At 32.1% G+C, this 19714-nt stretch overlaps 3 protein-coding genes across 10 annotated transcripts; 2 read left to right on the top strand and 1 right to left on the bottom strand.

The window, feature by feature from the left end:
• The first annotated feature begins 684 nt into the window (after positions 1-684).
• Positions 685-7120, top strand: LOC136774036 (putative leucine-rich repeat-containing protein DDB_G0290503). The gene is made up of 6 exons (XM_066728078.1): positions 685-835; positions 1980-2098; positions 2328-5547; positions 5604-6251; positions 6344-6581; positions 6671-7120. Exons 3-6 carry the CDS (start codon positions 3779-3781, stop codon positions 6932-6934), a joined length of 2919 nt encoding a protein of 972 aa, XP_066584175.1. The 5' UTR covers positions 685-835; positions 1980-2098; positions 2328-3778; the 3' UTR covers positions 6935-7120.
• A 358-nt stretch (positions 7121-7478) lies between these two features.
• Positions 7479-12064, top strand: Tmem63 (transmembrane protein 63). 2 transcript variants are annotated; one of them, XM_066728079.1, is made up of 13 exons: positions 7479-7733; positions 7864-8037; positions 8262-8391; positions 8595-8812; positions 8899-9175; positions 9250-9353; positions 9432-9624; positions 9689-9806; positions 9874-10070; positions 10142-10468; positions 10555-10830; positions 10893-11126; positions 11248-12064. In XM_066728079.1, the coding sequence occupies exons 2-13, from the start codon at positions 8003-8005 to the stop codon at positions 11449-11451; spliced, it is 2313 nt and encodes a 770-aa protein (XP_066584176.1). In that variant the 5' UTR covers positions 7479-7733; positions 7864-8002; the 3' UTR covers positions 11452-12064. The 2 variants fall into 2 exon arrangements, with proteins under 2 accessions (XP_066584176.1, XP_066584177.1); XM_066728080.1 differs by having other exon boundaries at positions 7861-8037.
• Positions 12065-12182: 118 nt separating this feature from the next.
• Positions 12183-19508, bottom strand: LOC136774035 (histone-lysine N-methyltransferase NSD2-like). Of its 7 annotated transcripts, none has more exons than XM_066728073.1 (15): positions 19044-19238; positions 18657-18866; positions 18247-18517; positions 17733-18139; positions 16915-17647; positions 16666-16829; positions 16255-16576; positions 15928-16150; positions 15662-15863; positions 15169-15598; positions 14829-15096; positions 14465-14685; positions 14180-14400; positions 13203-13239; positions 12183-12318 (listed from the first exon to the last, which is right to left on the bottom strand). In XM_066728073.1, the coding sequence occupies exons 2-15, from the start codon at positions 18816-18818 to the stop codon at positions 12197-12199; spliced, it is 3783 nt and encodes a 1260-aa protein (XP_066584170.1). In that variant the 5' UTR covers positions 18819-18866; positions 19044-19238; the 3' UTR covers positions 12183-12196. The 7 variants fall into 7 exon arrangements, 6 of the variants coding, with proteins under 6 accessions (XP_066584170.1, XP_066584169.1, XP_066584168.1 ...); XR_010822707.1 differs by lacking the exon at positions 12183-12318 and adding an exon at positions 13370-13577 and having other exon boundaries at positions 13106-13239; positions 19044-19236; XM_066728072.1 differs by lacking the exon at positions 18657-18866 and having other exon boundaries at positions 12187-13239; positions 19044-19079; positions 19184-19508.
• Between the last annotated feature and the right edge of the window lie 206 nt (positions 19509-19714).

Genomic DNA, 19714 nt, shown 5'->3' with positions numbered 1-19714 from the left:
TTCTGCTCTGTGCAGGTCGATCTTCGCAAATGCTGTATCCAACTTTCACATATATAGAAAATATTATCAGTCTGAGATAAATACATTGAAACGTGTATTATAATCTTTGTTGGCGATTATTGCGATGGTATACCTTATCGAACATTCCACGTAACAGTCGTTCTCGTCAAGTGAGTTAAAATTTTAAACGGAGATTAAATTCTATAGTAAATCGAATGGTTGAAAGACGAGGCTATGAAAAATCTTTTTCCAAGCGTCGAGGAAAAAGAGAGATAAGGGCTGGTGGCAAGGTTTTTCCCAGGAATCGCACCGGGTCGTCTTGGAATGGCCGAAGGGCTCGACGAGTCAACGATCGCGGTAATCCTCGACTGTATAGGTTTTCTCACGTGCGAGATTCGTGGTGGAGCTATATACTTTGGTGCGATACACCTCTGCACCAGTGTTCCCACACGCACGCACACACACACACACACACACACATATATATATATATGGCCACCCATCCACCTATCTGCGTGTATCAGCACGTCGCAATGCCAATTGCATCCACCTGTCATGCATTGTACCCTCGCTGCAACGGATAAGATAAGCTCAACATGTATACACCAATACACGAAAACACAGCAGGTTACAGCGGCCAGCCAGCGAATTCGTCAAGCGAGCAAATTATCAACGCTGCAAAATGGTGGTCGCCTGATAACACCGCGAGGCCCTCGTTGAAAAAACTTCCTTATTTACGTGTCCGGCCTCCAGCGCGATGACAGCCACAAAGTGCGTCCTCTTCGTCCTCTTCCTCTTCTGCTGCGCTTGTCGCGCCAGTGCCAGTAAAAATGAGGTATTTATTTCGTTCCAAACCCCTCTCTCCGAGACTCACTGCTCTTTTTCTGCAATTTTCCTAATTATCAATATATATATATATATATATAGTATTGCTGTTCCCACCTACGTGACTCGTGTATCGCGCTTTCGTTCATCGAAAAACGTGCTATAATATTCAAGAGCGCGAGTACAGGGACAAAGGAAAATAGAAAGCGGAATTTCGGGGGAATCGACGTGTACGCCGGCTGCTAGTGAAGTTTTTGCACACACGCTGTGCACCTGCAAGTTGCAATTCCGCCTGATTGTCGGACGACTAAGCTGTTTATGAAGCCGATATTGCGTTTTCGGGTTAAATGATGCTAACGAGCCAAGTTAAACAATAAGGTGCTGCTTTGGTGGAAGAAGGACGCTGTGTCGTAGAAACTTTTAATGAGAATCGACGATGATGCCAAACCTCGTCCAATCGACATATCCCATTTTCCCCTTTAATCCTATTGCACCGAGCCTCTCCCAGTCAACTTCGTTCATTTCTTAGTGTCGAAATTCCATCAGCTCCCTTAAATCTTCATTCCAATTCATTTCCACTTTTAAATTGCGGGCTTTAATTTGCCAAGCGTATTTTTGTTGCACCAGTGCAGGATGGTGGAGGAAAATGGATAGAAAAGTTTCGAAGAAAACCGCGAGTGTATAGAGGGGGGAGGGGGTGGTTCGATTGGATGGGATAATTGTGGAAGGGGTTAGCGAAGGCTGCACGCGTCCGCGTCCAAAACTAGATTATAAAGTTTCGTTGTGTTATCACTGCTTAAAGTATTAACGCCTGCTTGTGGAAAGCGCCGCGGGAATTCCAATCAGTTCCGTTACTCCGTGGAAACTCGATCGAAATGATTCAAAGTTGCGATTCTCTTATCCGGCAACAATAAAAAAATCCATTGAATCGATCATTTCTCTTCTGCATTGTCTCCCTCTGTTGACCTTGAGTCGTCCTTGTTGAATGAAAAAAAAGATGAAATATGGAAAGCGCGCGATATTCCGCATACTCGTATATATAATCTTTGCGATATAATCGAAAACTTTTGATAAAAGACTCTCACCCCCTTATTATTCATCCCCCATTGTTCTTCGATGAATATATACAACAATGAAAGCTTTACTATTCACAGGAGCCGGAAGAGAAACTGAGACCTCCTACCCCGGAAATGATAGGAATAACAGCAGCTGGCGTTTTGTTATCAACAACCTTCAGTTTCCTCGTAGTTTTCATTCCAACTGTGATCTACTAGTAAGTATCAATTTCCCTCTTAACGTCTAATCTTAAATTTCTCCAGTCACTCTTTAGTATCGAGAAACTTATATCTGAAATGTTTCTAAAACTTTCCTGATTTTTCGTAATTCGTTCCAATGTGAAGAGTGTACGTGGATAGAACGGATAACAATGACTTTATCTTATCTATTAGCGATTCAAAATCTATTGGTTTATTTTACGTAAAATTGACACGTGTGTTTTTCAGCCGATTCAAGAAGGCAAATGTACCGAAACTGGAAACTAACGTCGCATGGACCGCTGGAGCGGATTAGAATTTAATTTAATAAACTAGTACCAGTCTGAGAAGTATTTTTCCGTAATATTTTAAATATACTACTCAAAGTCTACTATATAGCTTAAAACTTAGCAAGCGTACCAGGCCATTTTATCGATTCTGAGCAAAAGCCATCGAGGTCTTTAAATAAACTCAATTCAAACCCATCTCATATACAGACTTCTGTTTAATAAATATAGGTGGATAATTTAAAAGCCTTTGCATAAATATTATTATTATTATTTATTTAACTTATACTTAGATATTTATAGTAAGCGAATATTCGAGTGTTACTATAATATGGAATCGACAGGGATTTTAATTAAGCGCCATTAAAATATTAATGTTTTGTTTTGAATTGCATATTGTTTTATTATCTTCCAACAAAAATTCAATCGCTGGTATAATATAAAGTCATCCGTGAAAACCTCTGACTGTAAAAGCGAAGCTTTTCTGTATTCTATACTACGCGTTTATGAGCGAAAAGAATAATTAAAAAAGTAAAAATGAGCGTTTAAAAGATGTGACCGAGAGATAGGGAATGTCAGTCATAAATTTTTAGGGCGATATGGACGCAAGCTACTACTATAAAACCATATATAAACCTTTCCCCTGGCGAAGGATAATATAAAGTTTAATACAGTCTCAAAACTTTCACGGGTTATGATCAGAAATGCTGGCTTCTGCTACTGTGACGGTTACTCTCGTCGCATTGCAAATTCGAAATGCTTCTTTAAGGCATGAGGAACTTAGGTTTTACGCCTCACGAAATAACTTTACATTGAAATTTTAAAAGCACTCTCCTCCCCCAATCCCTGCTTCTCTTTTCTTCAAAAATATTATTATTTGCTGCCTTAAATCTCACATAATTCTATCTCTTTCAACGATACCTTATATCGCACGATTATCATTCATTCATATTATATAAATGTATTTATGTTTATATATTTATGAACGGATCTCAGCAAAACACTTATTGAGAAAGATTTACCTACAACAGGTATCTCAAACATCGTTCTATATCTCGAAAGTTTGAAATTATTAATAATTATATATACACCTTCAAATTTTCGCATTATTTCAATGCAACTATCTATCCAGTTCGCTCTCGTCAAAATACAATATCATAATAAAATATGAAGTTGTCTCTTGTAACTTATTTACCGACATGTGGTAACTAACACTCCCAGAGATACGATTTTGGGAAAATATATGGAGTCTCCGAAAGTCTCCGAACGAAGGCCCCGAAATGAACCGAATCGAAGAGTAAGTAAACTTGTCAGAACATGTTTTGTGGTAGTGAGTCTAGTGCGTCTGTGTAGTGCGTCTCACTTAAATTTACAATTATTTTGACAAGCGTACAAATAAAATATGAATGAAACATGACGACTCTCAATAAGCAAAAACAGGGAGAGCTACTTTTTGAGGATGATGATAGTTCGAAGCACAGACGCAGCTCATTAGCTGTTAATTTAAGTAATGATTCTGGAAATGGCTCTCTTAAAAGAACTCAACTAGATAGTAACAAAACAGTGTATTTAAATAATAAAAAATCATTGTCTAGACAAGATGTATCAGAGAGGGCATCGCCTTATCAAAACCGAATGCTCAGAAATCAAAAGAATAAAGTTATCAATGTAAAATCATCAGAAAATTTAAACTCTGAACTGATTGACATAAAGCACAAAGAAGAATCGTTAAATAATACTTTGGAGCAGTTGAAAATTGCTATTTTAAATAAAACTAAATCATTATTTGACCAAGATAATGAACTTTTAATAAAAACATCAATGATCTTAGATAGCGTACAGAGTGATCAGTGTTTACACAAGAGAATTAATGAACCATTAAAGGGTCAAAGAGAAAAACAAAAAATTACCACGTTAAAAGGTGATATTATGGAAGGCAATAACACCATTCAAATTCTTACTTCTACCCCAAAAACTAATAATAATAATAGTGGTTCCAAAAAAAAATCAATGCTACAAAGAAAACGATTATTCTCAAATGAAAATACAACCCATCCTGACATATCTAAGAAAACAAACAATTTATTTACAGTTGATAGAGTATTAAGATCTTCCAACTCAAAACATTCTATTACTATTGGTAGTCCAATCTTATCAGGTAGTAACAGAGAAAATTATAAATTAACTATACCTAATAGAACATCGCTACATGTGAAAGCAAAACAGAACAAGTTTTCAACACCAATATCATCCGCTAAACCATATGCACTGAAGGCTCTATCTAAGATCTCCAGTACTCTAGGCAATGAAAATACTTTTCAGGAAACTCCAATAAAATGTTTAGCTTATTTAAAAGAAAGTAAGAAAACTACTGAAAAAGGAGCAGCACATTCTAGTTATAGTATAAAAAATATTGATGAAAAAGAAGCAGATATGAAAACTATAAATAAAGCAATATCAATGGAGCTTACTAATATTGAAAATAATTTTCTAAGTAATGATGTAGCTAAGATCACCAATAATGCGCCCAGTAATATCAAAACACCAGCAGCATTAAAAATTCAACAAGATGTTATATTAAAGAAAAAGATTACCATTTTAAAAACAGGTCATAACAAAAACAATGTAATAAAAATAAAAAATAGTAGAAGGAATAATGACATATCTCTAAAAGTAAATACATCTATTGATACAATGCAGGAAGATGATAGCATGTCTGCCAAAGAAATTGCTTTAAAGGAAAATGTAACTAATTTGAATAATGTTCTCCAAAATGAAAATTCTGAGGAGGAAAGGATAGATTCATCTTTGGATGTTAACACATCAGTGGATTCTATACACATGCAAACTGTGAATAACTGTAATACAAAAACTAAAGTGAGTGAAGATCAAATCCAGGAACCAAATACTCCTTCCCAAGAAAATGTTCCTATATCAAAGAGGTTAAGGAGTATTTCTATACATAGAAATATGAATAATTCTCATCAAGAAATCACAAAATCCAATTCTTTTAATGGTATACATGATAAACTACATGAAGGTAAACTTATCGAAGGACCTAGCTTTGTAGAACCCACACCATATCCAACTTCAAGGTCCACTTTTTTTCTTTCCCGCTTAAAAAGTGAGACACACCTAAATATGGCTAAAGATTCTCAATGTCTACACCCAATAAGCTCAATGTAAGTAAATTATATTAACAAAATAGATTGAGTACTAATATTTTTGGTTTTTGCAGGAACCTTCTGAAAGAAACAAATAAACCTTTTTCACAATCTAAAGTGGACAATCTTAAACATAATACTATTATATTGGGCGATTCTTTTACACAGTCTGCTGCAAACTCGATGCAACCATCTGTTATCATCGCAGATTCTACTAATGAAAGTGAAGATAAAAACTCCCAAGAAAATTATCCAAAAAAAGGAAACCGTAGAAAATTATTTTCGCTTCGAAGCAACTCTCAGCTAGTATCGTTGACTCCGATGCAAGAAAAATCACTTTCGCCTAAAGCGCCTACAATTCGAAAGAGATTTAGAAACTTATCAAAACCAGTAAAAAATAATATAAAGCTAAATTTAAGAAGTAACAGTAAAAGAAATTTAGAAGATTTTAGTAGCTTAGAAAATTTAGAGATAGATCTAAAATTACTGGGAAAAACTAAAAAAGATCGTAAACCTAGAAAAATTGTTAGTAAAAAGATAGTTATAAAAAAATTTGCAAAGCCCGATCTACTAGAAGAGATAACAGCTGATAGAAGCAGAAATAACCGATCTGCCAAAAGCACGGAAGATGATTTTAAAAAAAATAAAAATATTCCTACTCAGAGCTGGCATAAAAGAAAATCTGAAAAAATAGTCGTTGTTACGACAGGCTTGTCAAAAGGGTACATTTAAAAACTAATTCTTTTATAGAAAAATACATTTTTTATTTATTATTTACGTTATAAATAATTTTTTTTGTTAACTTTTTTTGAAGGGATAAGGCTTTAGTAACAAGTGTAGTAAAACATCTAGGAAGTGCAAAAATTGACCAAAACGTGACGAAACAAACTACGCACGTTATTTCTTCTGGTGTAAGAACAATTAATTTATTGTTTGGAATTATAAGAGGTTGTTGGCTTCTAAGTTTAGAATGGGTTTTAAAATCACTAGAAAATGAAGAATGGATAGATCCAAAGCCATATGAGTTGGCCCATTTCTCTAAAGCTGTTACGGTAGGAACGAGATTAAGAAATTATTTTAAAATCTTTAGATTCATAAAATACTTTATTTGTAATGCATTGTTTTCAATTTGAATATTTAGGAAAACCGTCGAGATCGGCAATTGTTCGGGAAAGCCTTTGTTCCAGAGCTGTTTGCTACTTGTGGTTTGATTTATGTACAAAATCAAACCACACCTCCTTGTGACGTTTTAAAAAATTTAATAAAAGTTGCAGGCGGTCGAATAACAGAGAGTGCACAAAATTCAAAAATCATCGTCGGTAAAGATGGAATTAAAGAAACGTGGATCATCGACTCAATTACTACGGGTGATTTACAGCCGATTGATTCCTACCGACAAAAATAACAATATCCATCCTTAATTCTTTTTTCTTCAAGCAGGATATAATCAAATGATTTAATTGTTCTATTTATTGAAAAATGTATTATTATATACTTTATCATTGTTATAATAAGAATGATGATAAATTTGATATTTTTGTAATTTACATTTAATTTAATTAATGTATTAAATCTACTCTAATTTATTTATTATTATAGGTCTTGTTACTTAGGTATGTAAAAGCTAAGTATAGAACAAACATTGCTTGAAAAATTTTCAAAATGTTGAATAAAATCATCACGAATGTCACTGAATACCTGAATTTCAATCCAGATAATTATTATTGTTATTATCATTGTGATCTTATCTGTGTTTACTACCATTACTTTTCCTTTGTTTGTATGTTTACTTAAACTTTGAATTACAGCATCTAACGATAATAAAGCGTAGTACTTTTAATCGAAGATTGCAATCTACATAAAACAACCATTTTTAGTTATACTTTAAAACAGTATATACTGAATAGACTAAGTTTGCAGGGTTTGCAGTATTAAACGCATAAACACGAACAATTCTACGAGGAAGCAAAAACTATTTATTAATCATAAACTTCTTGTTCGATGATTCAACACAACTTTCGATAATAACAAATTAGAAATCGTTCATTTCGCTAGATGTTTGGTGTAATCGCCGTGGTATTTAACTGTAAAGCACAATAGGATAAGGAGGTCGTTGCCAACCATATTCAAGTAACAAAGAATAAAATCAGAATGAATCCAACTGACTAAGCAGAGACTGAATTACGTTTTCTTTATCTGATAAGGTTAGGATTTAGTCTTAATAATAATCATATTAATTAAAGATTTCATAAATTGCAAGTAAAATCGTAAAACTGCAATTCTTCACTTACACATGCATCACGCACTATACATTTGTTCGTTTTTGATTAGCAGAGGCTGGCCAGTCAAAGTAGTTAAACCGTTTTATTGGAGGTTGAAGGGTTTGGAGCATATGTGTCAGAGATGTGTGCCAATTGACACATGATATAACTAATATGAATTTTCTTATTTTGCTCAATATATCTTAATTATCATGCTTGAAACAACAATGGATGAAAATTATTTAAGGTAACCAAAACAATTATAATGTAAATCTAACAAAAGAATTGTATTACATTTTGCATATCAATAGCTGATACCTTTCAAAATTTGACATAATGTAATTATATTATACTTTAAAATTTATTTATTACATATTTCCTACTCTAATTGAAAAATAAGCCTGAAAATACATACAACTGTACTGGCATATGAAACATAAATATTAGTTTCAACCATTGTTAATGTTACAGTTTACGTTTATATGAATCCCCAACTCCTGACCAATGCATACCACCAGTACGCAGATCAAATACCAAAATCATAACTGATCTTTATAAAGGGATTCCTGATAATTTATTATTAAATGCTGTTGGATTTTTGGTAAAATTTATTGTATATATTAATACAGTATGGGAAATTGATTTAGTTATATTTCAGCTAACTTTTTTATTTTTACTTTGCAAAATCTGTATATTATTACACTGTAATATGAAAAGAAGCACTCAATTTCCCATAGTTTACTATCTTTGTATCTTTGAGATACTATATTGTTAAATTTCTGCTTTACATAATATTCTTTGCAGTGCTTAGTTATACTATTTGGTCTACTGAGAAAGAAAGCTTGGAATTACGGGCGGCTGGCCTTATTGCAGAAAAATAATGATAGATGGATGGATCTATTCTATGGCAATAATGATAGTAGAGAAAACGATATATCATATATAGAGGCATCTATAAATTCTCAATTGTCTCAAGTAGATAGAGGTTTTCTCTCATGGATTGTCACAGCATTTCGAGTTACGTAAGTATTAAGCAATGTAAATGTCAAAAGTTTATTATTTATGGAAATATATATTACAAAATTTAATATTTTTTCATTTTTTTAAGGGATGCAGAATTACTGCAACGTGCTGGCCCAGATGGCCTTTTATATATTTCTTTTCAACGTTATTTAATTGTATTAACAGGACTGATGTTAATTGTGTCAATTGGTATAGCATTACCAATTAATTTCCATGGAAATATGCAAGGGGATGTTGCCTCATTTGGCCATACAACTTTATCAAACCTTGATCCAAACTCTTCGTTTATGTGGGTTCACTCAATATTAATTCTATCTTATTTACCGATTGGAGCCTATATAATGAGACGTTTCTTAAAGCAGGTAAACCTATTAAGGTACTTTGAATATATTTACTTATATTTTTAATTATATATAATAAACTTAAAATTATATAGGTACGTGATGCACGGCCGGGTGAAGAATTAGCGGCAAGAACTTTGCTAATCACTGATATACCAAAACACCAGTGCAATGTTGAAAATCTTTCATATTACTTCAAGTAATATTTTATCTGCACAAAGCATTAACACATTATCATTAATTTTTTCATTAATTGCATAATTTCCATTATTTTTAGAGAAGCATTCGCAACCTTAACAGTAGAAGATATTACATTAGCTTATGACGTCAGACGTTTATCGGCATTAGATATTGAAAGAGACAGCGCCGAGCAAGCAAGACTTTATTGTGAAAATTATATGAGGCGAAAGGGCCCACTATTGATGTACCCATATCCATGTGGTCAAATAGTTGGATGCTGTTGTAAGAAAGTAAGTGTTAAGGATTATTAATACAAAAGTACGAGTGGTATTAATAAAAATTTATTTAATTTAGAAATTAGTGAGTGCACACGATTTTTATGCAGAAGAAGAGATGCGATTAACAGCTTTAGTGGAGGAAGAGAAAAAAGTAGCACTGGAAAAACCACTTGGAGTAGCATTTGTCACGCTAGGTATAAATATATAGGCATTATTAAATACTGAAATGTTAAACTTTTAATAATGGGTATGAATGAAAAGGTACACCTGGAACTGCTAGAACAATGAGAAAACAACTTAGGTCTGCTACCAGTGTGAAATGGATTGTAGATTATGCACCGACTCCTTCTGATATTTTCTGGGAAAATTTAAGTATAGCAAGACCCTGTTGGTATTTGAATGCAGTATTAATAAATTTATCACTGGCAATTGTTTTATTTTTTCTAACTACACCAGCTGTAAGTATTAAAAGATTTACTTACATTCGTGTAAAGTTAACTAATAACTACAATTTGTACTTCATCTTAAGATTGTAGTAACTGCTGTAAATAATCTCATAATAAGGGGAGAAATTAAGAAATTAGGCCCGATTCTATCTACTTTTCTACCAACGCTACTCTTGGTGAGCGTTGCTGCTTTGATGCCCGTGCTAGTTGCAAGAAGTGAATCCCTTGTCAGACACTGGACCAGGAGCAGCATGAATCGCGCTGTCATGAGAAAGACTTTGTCGCTATTACTGCTTATGGTACTCATACTTCCTAGTTTAGGATTAACGAGCGCTCAAGCTTTTCTAGATTGGACAGTTCATGCTGGGAATAATACAGAGCGGTGGGAATGCGTTTTTTTACCTGACCAGGTAAAATAAAAAGAGAAAAAAGTATAAAAATAACAACACACATCTCAATATTAATTATTGATTTACTTTAATGTTTAATTTTTCAGGGTGCACTATTTGTAAATTATGTAATAACAGCAGCATTGCTTGGAACTGGATTAGAACTAGTGCGATTTCCCGAATTAGCGCTGTACACTTTTCGTCTTTGCATTGCGCGAAGCAGAGCTGAAAGAATACATGTCAGAAAAGCTGTTTTATGGGAGTTTCCATTGGGTGCACATTATGCATGGCTTCTTCTTGTTTTCACAATGACTACTGTCTATAGCCTTGCTTGTCCTCTAATTACACCATTTGGGTTATTATATTTAGTCGTCAAACACTTGGTGCGTTATTCAATTAATTATCCTATAAGTCAATGATAAACTTAATTTTATTTCAAATCCAGGTGGATAGACATAATTTGTGTTTTGCATATGGCCCAAGCGTAGGAGGTGGCCAATTAGCAGGTGCAGCTGCAAGTGCAGCCGGAGCTGCTCCAATTCTAGCACAAGCTGCTTTATTAGCTTTAGGTTTAGTTAGAAGGGGATTATCACCTTTAGCCGCAGTTCAACTCAGTGGTTTGGCTATCAGCATTTTAGGATTGGTTACAGGAGCTACTTTACCATCATCAAAACCTAAAGTAAGATTATTAAAAGACAACGGTGTTTTGACGTCAAATACATACGCACACAAATAATAACCTTTTTTAATAAAATTATTAAATTATTTTTTTTTTTTTCATAAAATTTTCCTCGAATCAGTACGAAGTACCCAAAAGAGATCTTGCACCCGGTCAAAGCTTTGTTCCACCTGTATTACGAGAAAAAAAGACTTCGGTGGAGGAAGAGCCTGCTTCTCCCAGTCCGACTCTTGAAGTTCAACATCCTGATATACCAAGTTCTGCCTCTTCCATACAAGAGAGTCCAAAACTTTATCAAAACTATGGTAAAGATCCACCAGTTTAGCAATTTATTTGGCTCAATCTATAAAAGAATTATTTCAATTATGTGTGCTCTACCTTGAAATTAACATTTCAAGTGTAAAATCTATTTACTCCAAACTTTATGCTTTACTCTAATTATAAAAGTAAGATAGATTCCAAGCTATTTTCACACTCAGTTATATAATCTTAATTTAATTATTTTAAATATTTTGAATATTTTTTAAAGTTCGATTTTAATAACAGCAAATTATGTATCATAAAAACTTTATAATATATATTACATATATATATAAAATTATAAGCTTAATATTAATGCAGAGCACTTCAAAAATAATAGAATTTTATTCGATTAGGCTGCAATATACAAAAAATGTGATTCCATAGACTTATAACCATTTTTAATGTGCAGTATACAATACTGCAAAGCTACCTTAGATTAAATAATAATGCTTAATCTACTTGTAAATATTGATATGATAGTATTAATACTTTATATTTGAATACAATAAACAATCTCACTAATGTAATAGTCCGCAGCAGTTTTAAGTTTATCTACGAGTTTACAATGTAGTATACTCACTTTTTTAATCACGCTAATAAATTATGAAAATCGAATAAGCAAGTATAATCGTTATTAGATTTTCTCACCTTATCATAAATAATGGATTAACTCTTGATACTATTAATAATATAATATCGCACAACGCATTTTTTAACTTATAATGTTAATTTTTCGCGCACAATTATACGTCTTCCTTACACCGACATTACAGAACGAAGTTGAAAATGCATATCAACAATAAAGCCTTAATTAACGACAGATTGCAAACTCGCTGTACAAATTTAATGGCATCGCATGCTGCATTTTCGCGTAAAATAATGGGATTCCCTATAACAAAAAGAAAAAATTTTCTTTTAAATTTCCCTTAGCAATATAATTTCTTCTTTTTTATTTTTCTCGAAAGTCTAATAATTTTATTAAATAAAGTAGTTCGTAACACCTGAAATCAGAAATCATATAAAGTCGAATCGTTGATTGACACACATTTTACGATTTTTTCTCTACAATGTTTATATAAGAAGGATCCCGTCAAGTGGTATTGTCATACTATGTATCATTTGGAAATATACAACTAATTTCAGTTATAAACAAATTAAAATTTGTAAAAAAAAAATAATTGTAAAGACTAATTTAAAAAATATATTTCATAAAATAGTTACACATATTATTAATTTAAAAGAAAGTTAGTAAAGTCTGATATATCATTAAAAGGATATGTGTGTGGCATATATAAAATTTCCATAAATAATAAATAAATCTAAAAATCTTGTACAAATTGTAATTTTAAAAATATCGCTTGATCGACGAACTACTTTTCTGCTGTTCTACTTCTAGCAACAGAAAGATAATTTAATTCTAAAATTTTTGAGACCCTAATATTTTTATAACGAAGCTGCTTACATTTTCACACACAATACTTTAAAAAATATTAAATATAACTTAAGTCTAGTGATTTTTGATAATAGGCATATAATGAAATCCATCTTAGAAGTGTTTAAAAGCCCATCATCTCGTCTCTTCATTAGATTATTTTCTATTCTTTCAGTTTACTAAAGTCCCACCAATTATAGCTTCAAGTTGACTAAAAGTAAGATTACTCAAGGACTTTGCTTCTTCCTCTTCCTTTTGCATTTGTAGAGTTAATCTATGAAACGTTTTTTTTTTCCATAAATTAAAATCGTTATTATCGTTCTCTGTATAAGATTCTTCACCTTGAGAGCCTTCACTTTCCTCGCTGCTTACATGAACCTGTTTCATATACAGTCATTTAAGTTCAACTATTTATAACTTGCAAGATATTGTTTAGTACACTTGTAAATGTAAAAATTGAAGATAGTAATTTTAACATTAATTTTTAATCAAAATTATTACTACTCACCATTTACTATTTTTAATGTCAAAAATTGATGATAATTAAGTAAGGCCTGCTACTAACCAATATTCATACTTTAAATTTACTTATTACAAGCTACCACAAACTAAGAAAACAGAATGCTATTAACCACAATCACTTTAACAAACAAAACTAAGATTTTTGTTTGTTACTAAGATAATCACTACAGCCAATTGAAAGATGCAAGAGGATACTGGGGAAAAAGAAAAAAAAATGATGTTTAACGTGTATTTTATAAAGAGACATTCTAGTTTTGAGTTACATTTTAAGCGACAGTACTTTAATAAATCTGTTGCTGAATATTTATTTATACCCATAAATCAATATAAAACATAAAAAGTGCAATTAAAAATTAAATCAAATTCATTTATTTAAAAAAAAAAGTTATCAGATTACTGCATTAATAATTGTTTTTGGTAAAATTTTTTAGAAATTCCAATTACAGCATGTGAATTTAAATGTACAATTAATGTTTTGTAGAAAAATTAGTATACTTATATTTGTAGAGTTTAAATGGCTTTACAATCGACCTTTTTTTAGTAACCGGAACATGATTCGAAAATTCTTGACTACATATAAATATCCTGTTTAAGAAGTATATGTATATACGCATATTCGCCTTTTCATGCTTAGCCACCACCAACGTAACACATGGTACACTTTGCTTTGTAAAATTACAAAATTAAATCAAACTTAAAGGTTCTTAGCATATTTTATGTATACAAATTAGTTATTTATAGCTCCATTTCTTACGACCAGATCTCACGAAGTACTGATGAAAAGTCTTCATCTTACCTCCACGATAGAAACTCTTGGCGAGGATTCACGCGTTGCAGATTTTTCTGTTGCAGCTGGACTGCTAGATCCTATCGAGGAGTACTCTTTATCTGTCTCAACATCGTTGTCAGAAAAATCTTTTTCATCTTCAGTCGATTTAGGTGCATCCATATTTTTATGAATCTTACAAACAAAACCTCCTTTTTCTCCACATTCTATTAAATTTCCATCAAGATGCACTAACAAAATTGATTTGTTTAATAAATTGATTAGGAAAACATATTTATGATCTAAATTTCTTACCTTGACAGAAGGCAATGCTACAAAAGGAACAATGGGCAGAAGTTCTTTTGCTACATTCTATGCAGAAATGCCAGGGACATATAAATTTTAAGTCGGCATTTTCAACTTCAACACAAGTACTGTGATATTTTCTATTGCAAGTTTTTTGACTACAAATCAAATAATTGCTTTCTTTTGGAATACTTTTTCCACAGTTCCAACAACCGTTATTTCTCCTTCTTCTAAGCAAAAATTATTTTGTTTTTGATAAAGGCATTTAAGAGTAAAGGTAAACATATACAATAATTAGAACAATAAAGTCCGATTTATTGAAGAATCTTATTTACGACTACATTACCATAATATAAATAATATCATTACTTACTTTTTTCGTCGTTTCATCTTTTCAGCCTTATCAATTTTCTTTTGTTGCGGCACACTCATTTGTTGTTTGTTTGCTTTAAGACCTATAAATCCACTACAATTCGGAGCACCGCAAAGACAAGGTTTTCGCGTTTCCCCGTCAGAAGCTAAGTTATAATTAAATGTTAATTCTTCACCTTCGTCTATATCTCTCAATGCAAATAATCCAATACGCGTGTCACCATTAACCGTCCATTTTTGTGTTTCACAATTCGGCAGACATGAATGATCTAAAATATGCATAATATAAAACATATAAAATAATAAAAATGGGTAAAAGCAAAGAAATTTTAAATACTCACTCATAAAACGACTAAGATTGCCTTTTGGCTCAGCATCAATAGTTCTATTGTTATCTATTGTTAAGAAATAATAGTTTTCATTTTTCAATTCCTTTTTCCTTTGTAATCTTTGCTTATATTCAGCTTCATCTATAATTTCTCCGACATATTCTATAACAAACTGACCAGATTCAATCGCTTCTAGGGTTTTTAAGCCCCAGCCTCGTCCCGCAGTATGAAACGGTCTCATAGCAGGGTATTGCCTTCTTACAAAAGCTTGATTATTGCATTTCGTTCCAGCTGGGCATATTTCAGGGCTACACTCTACCAAAAGAATTCGATTAAGGCAATCTGTACCTGGTGCGCAAGGATTTTCTTGCTCCTTGCTACAATCACAAGCAACAATACTCTCTACCTCAACAGGCTTCACATTTCCTACAGGTTTATTTATCTAAAACAGTCAGCTTCATATAAATTTGAACTAAAATATTTATCCATTAATTTAATCACTTACTTTTAACTTTACATATGAAGGAGGTTTTAATTCATTTTTACAGCCATAATCTTTAGCTGCAGCTTTTTCAATTTTTAAACGTTGATGAAGTTCATTAGCTTCTTCTAAAGCTATTCTAAATAAGTCTTTTCGTATTCTCTTTTTATTATTAACAGTAGTTTCCAAATTTGCATCCCCATCTTGATAAAGAAATGCACGACCTCTACAATAAAATATTTTGTTACAGTAAAACATAATCTTTCCACTGATAAATACTTGTAACATACCTGTGCACCCAGTAATAGTTATGTGATCCAAGAAACATGACGCAAAAATTACCAGCACAATGATCCAAAGATTCGACCTTTTCAGGTATTTCATAAGGATAACATATTCTTGACGGCCACCAACGATAATTTCCAAACTTAACCCATACTATTTCTCCATACAAAGGTAATCTTCCCGTCTCACAATCTTCGCAAATAAACGCACCGTCTGGAGCGTCAATACCTAGAAATAATTAATAACGTTGTGTCTAATTAGCTAAAGAGAATATAAATTTAAATAATGTTGTTATTAAGAAGCATTTAAGATAAAAAAAACAATAATTTTACCGAGACATTCTATGTGAAACGATGTTGGACATGTGTCACAACAAATAAGACTACCTCCTCGTGAACACAAGAAGCACCAAGCAGCATTTAAAGGTGGATGTGTTGATTTGTAATGTTTTGGACATATAATCTGGCTTCCTGTTAAAATTTGAGAGCCAGCAGGTAAACACGATGAAGATGTATGATACGCGGAAGGACATCTAACGCATCGTGCCAGTTTTTCATTTGTAATACGTGAATGTGTTCTATCTCTAGGATTATCAGAGATACATATGTGACACATGTGATACGGACAAGTGAGACGGCCTCCCTGCCATTGTACCTATTTATGAAAAACATTAATATTATTTTATTCACAAAAGAATTTCATTCTTATACTGCCTGATACACCATTAGCATATATTTTATTACCTGAGGCCAAGACTTTAAACATGCTGGATGATAATGTCTACCACAAGCTAATGCCGAACATCTAGTTCTGTCACCTTCTCTTTCATTGCAAATAAAACAAGCAGGTGCTACTCCAGATAAGCAATCGATGCACTTAAAGTTTCCATCATCTACCTCTTTCTTTTCTAAACATAAAAGAAAAGAAATGAAAAGTGTGTCTACACACAATTAAATATTAATCACTTTAAACGATTCTGTTCTCTAAATTACCTTCTAATTGATTGTCAGATCCATTACTTTCATCTAAACTAATATGTCTTTTAATTCTCTTTACGTTTTCTATTTTTTCATCAATTGAACTTTCATCCAAGGAATGCTCCGGGCTAGATTCTTCAGGTTTGACACAAGATAAATGAAAATATGAATAACATGGACCTTTACATCTTGTCAATTTTCCTGGTTTTTCACATATTTGACAAACTTTCTCTGGTTTGATTCCCTTAAAAATATTGTAAGGTCTAATTCGTTTGGTTTCTATTTGAAATACTACTTCTTTTTCTGTTTTAGCCTTTACTTTCTTACTTTCTTTTACTATCTCTTTATCATCTTCTAACTCTTCTTCATTGTCAGAAGAGCTCTCTTTTGATAAAGTCTCTGAAGTAGCATAAACCCTATATTTCTTGCGAAACGCTAAATTCATGTTTTCCCAAGTTTTCTTCATATATTTTTTAATATCATCTTCAGAAGCATCAGGATACTCCTCTTCCACCATATCTCTATTCCTTTCATAATAAACCTCAAATATTCCACCACTACCATTGTCATCATTATTATTTTTAAAGCTTGCTTTAGGGCGGATAGTACTTTCAATGATACTACTAGATGGAGATGATGGAGGAGTTTCTGCAATCAATTTAACTTCCTCTTTACCATTTGGTGTTGTTTTTGCTGATTTTGGTATTTTTGGTGTTTGTACTTTATCATAAGATTTTTCTGCACTTGACTATATACAAATAATTACAATTATTAAATATTTGAATGATACATGTAGATAAATATTTCTGATATGAAATATTATGTTAACTTACACTTTCTTGTTTAATACGTTTAGCAGCATTTTCATCCATATCACTAGAATACTTTCTTTTCTCAGATTTCTCATCAATAAAGGATGTAATCTTTTTCTGTCGTTCTATTGTTGTCACTTTTGGCTTAAAAGATTCTATTCTTTCTTTGTCTGTCATTTTTTGCACTGCCATAGCCTCGCTAACAGCACTATCCCATTTAAATTTTATACCTGGCTTCACAATAAAAGCAGCTGCATACTTTGGATCTTTCTTTTTTATTTCTACAGTTAATGATTGTGACAGCTTTCGAAAATCAGCTAGACTAGTAAAACTTATCATTGCATTAGCAGATACCCAGCCATGTCTGCCCCTATCTCCAAAATATTGGACATGGATCATCATGAAAGAATTTCTTCCCTTTCCCTTACCTATAAAAAATTTAAGATAATTTATGTTCTTTGCAGACTTAGTCATTTTTTAAAAATAAATTTCTTTAAATTATAGAAAAGTTAAGAAATATGTAAAAATTAATTACGTTTGTAGGTATACACCATTGTAACAGGATCTAATGTTACTACACAGGGCCAAAAGGGAGAATTACCAACTCTAGCCCATGCCAATTGACCTAATGTCCATGGACATTCTATGGTACTATTACTGGAATTTAAGGATACTTCTTTTACATCTTCATTGTTAGAATCACTACTGATGTCTCCAATATTATTTTCTAGGTTATCCTCTCTTATGCTATCATTATTAGAATCTGTAGAATTTTGGTGTTCTTGAGTCTTTGGCATTTTGGAATTCTGTAAAAAAATATTTCTTTCTTAAATAAGATTAGAAATAAAATTTATAATAAATTAAATATAAGTATTAGAGAAAATATATTATATATCTCTCAGGAGGAAGTTAATATCATAGTATACACAATAATGGCAAAAGAACCTTTGAAGATCCACTGTGCTTGTTCTTAGAAACTTTAGCCTTAAAATTTCTACCACAATGACTTTTATTTGGTGATGATCCATTACATGTGTTTACATTCATTCTTTCTTTACAATTCTCATAATCTTTTATTTTAATGTCAGATACTTCAGATCGCGACATATCAATTATTGCAGAAGCTTCTCTCTCAACGAATGATAAAGTCCATAACTAGATTATAAAATAATTTCCCCTAAACTTTCATTTAATTAATATAAAAACATTTATTGATGTCTTGGTTAAAATAATAGTTTAAGAAATTGAAGATAGTATATTTTACCACTCAAACGTCATACGTAATAATTATCGACTTTAAATAAATGCAATTGATAATTTTGAAGAATTTACCTTATCTTTTACTAATTCTCCATTTGCCCATACGTACTACAATAACGTCAGCATGCAACATTCCTGAATTATTAGGAGAGTCAATTTTTTTACCAATCCAAACTATTTAAGATTTAAATATAAATGGATTATAAACGCACCACAGAATAACCTAAGGACAATAAATATAGTATAAGCGTTTCCCGCGGTTTTAAGCGACCCTCGTAGGCCTCATAACCAAACTTGTGAGTATCTTGTAACAAGTAACAATTAACATACATAACCCATATCGCATACCTCTTCTCGTTTTCTTTTTATTCTTTCTTATCCACAACATTTAAAACACTAATTTTACAATAAAGCATTTTCTACGATATGTCACTTTTTTTAACATATCATATGCAGTTATATACAAACAAAAATTTCTATGTCAAAATTTATTAGAACAAACTTTAATACTAATTTCCCTCTCAGCAAAGCCGCAAGACTTCCATTCGCCGATTGAACACCTTACATCGCTATTTGCTAGCCAATCAAAATCGATCGTTATAGTGGCCTCCCAATTCCGACCTATAGCAAAAGCTTTAAAAACTGCCATGCAATACTGTATGTATACCGTACATAAATACATACAAACAAATCCGACCATAAGGGAGCGAAAAAATTAATAAAGTACAGAAAAAATTATCAAT

Source organism: Prorops nasuta, unplaced genomic scaffold (genome assembly GCF_024137725.1).
Source record: "Prorops nasuta isolate Cenicafe-Biocafe unplaced genomic scaffold, Cenicafe_Pnas_1.2 PNAS00006, whole genome shotgun sequence".
NCBI lineage: Eukaryota > Metazoa > Arthropoda > Insecta > Hymenoptera > Bethylidae > Prorops > Prorops nasuta.
Note: the sequence above shows the minus strand (reverse complement) of the source record. Positions and strands in the feature narration are given on the sequence as shown.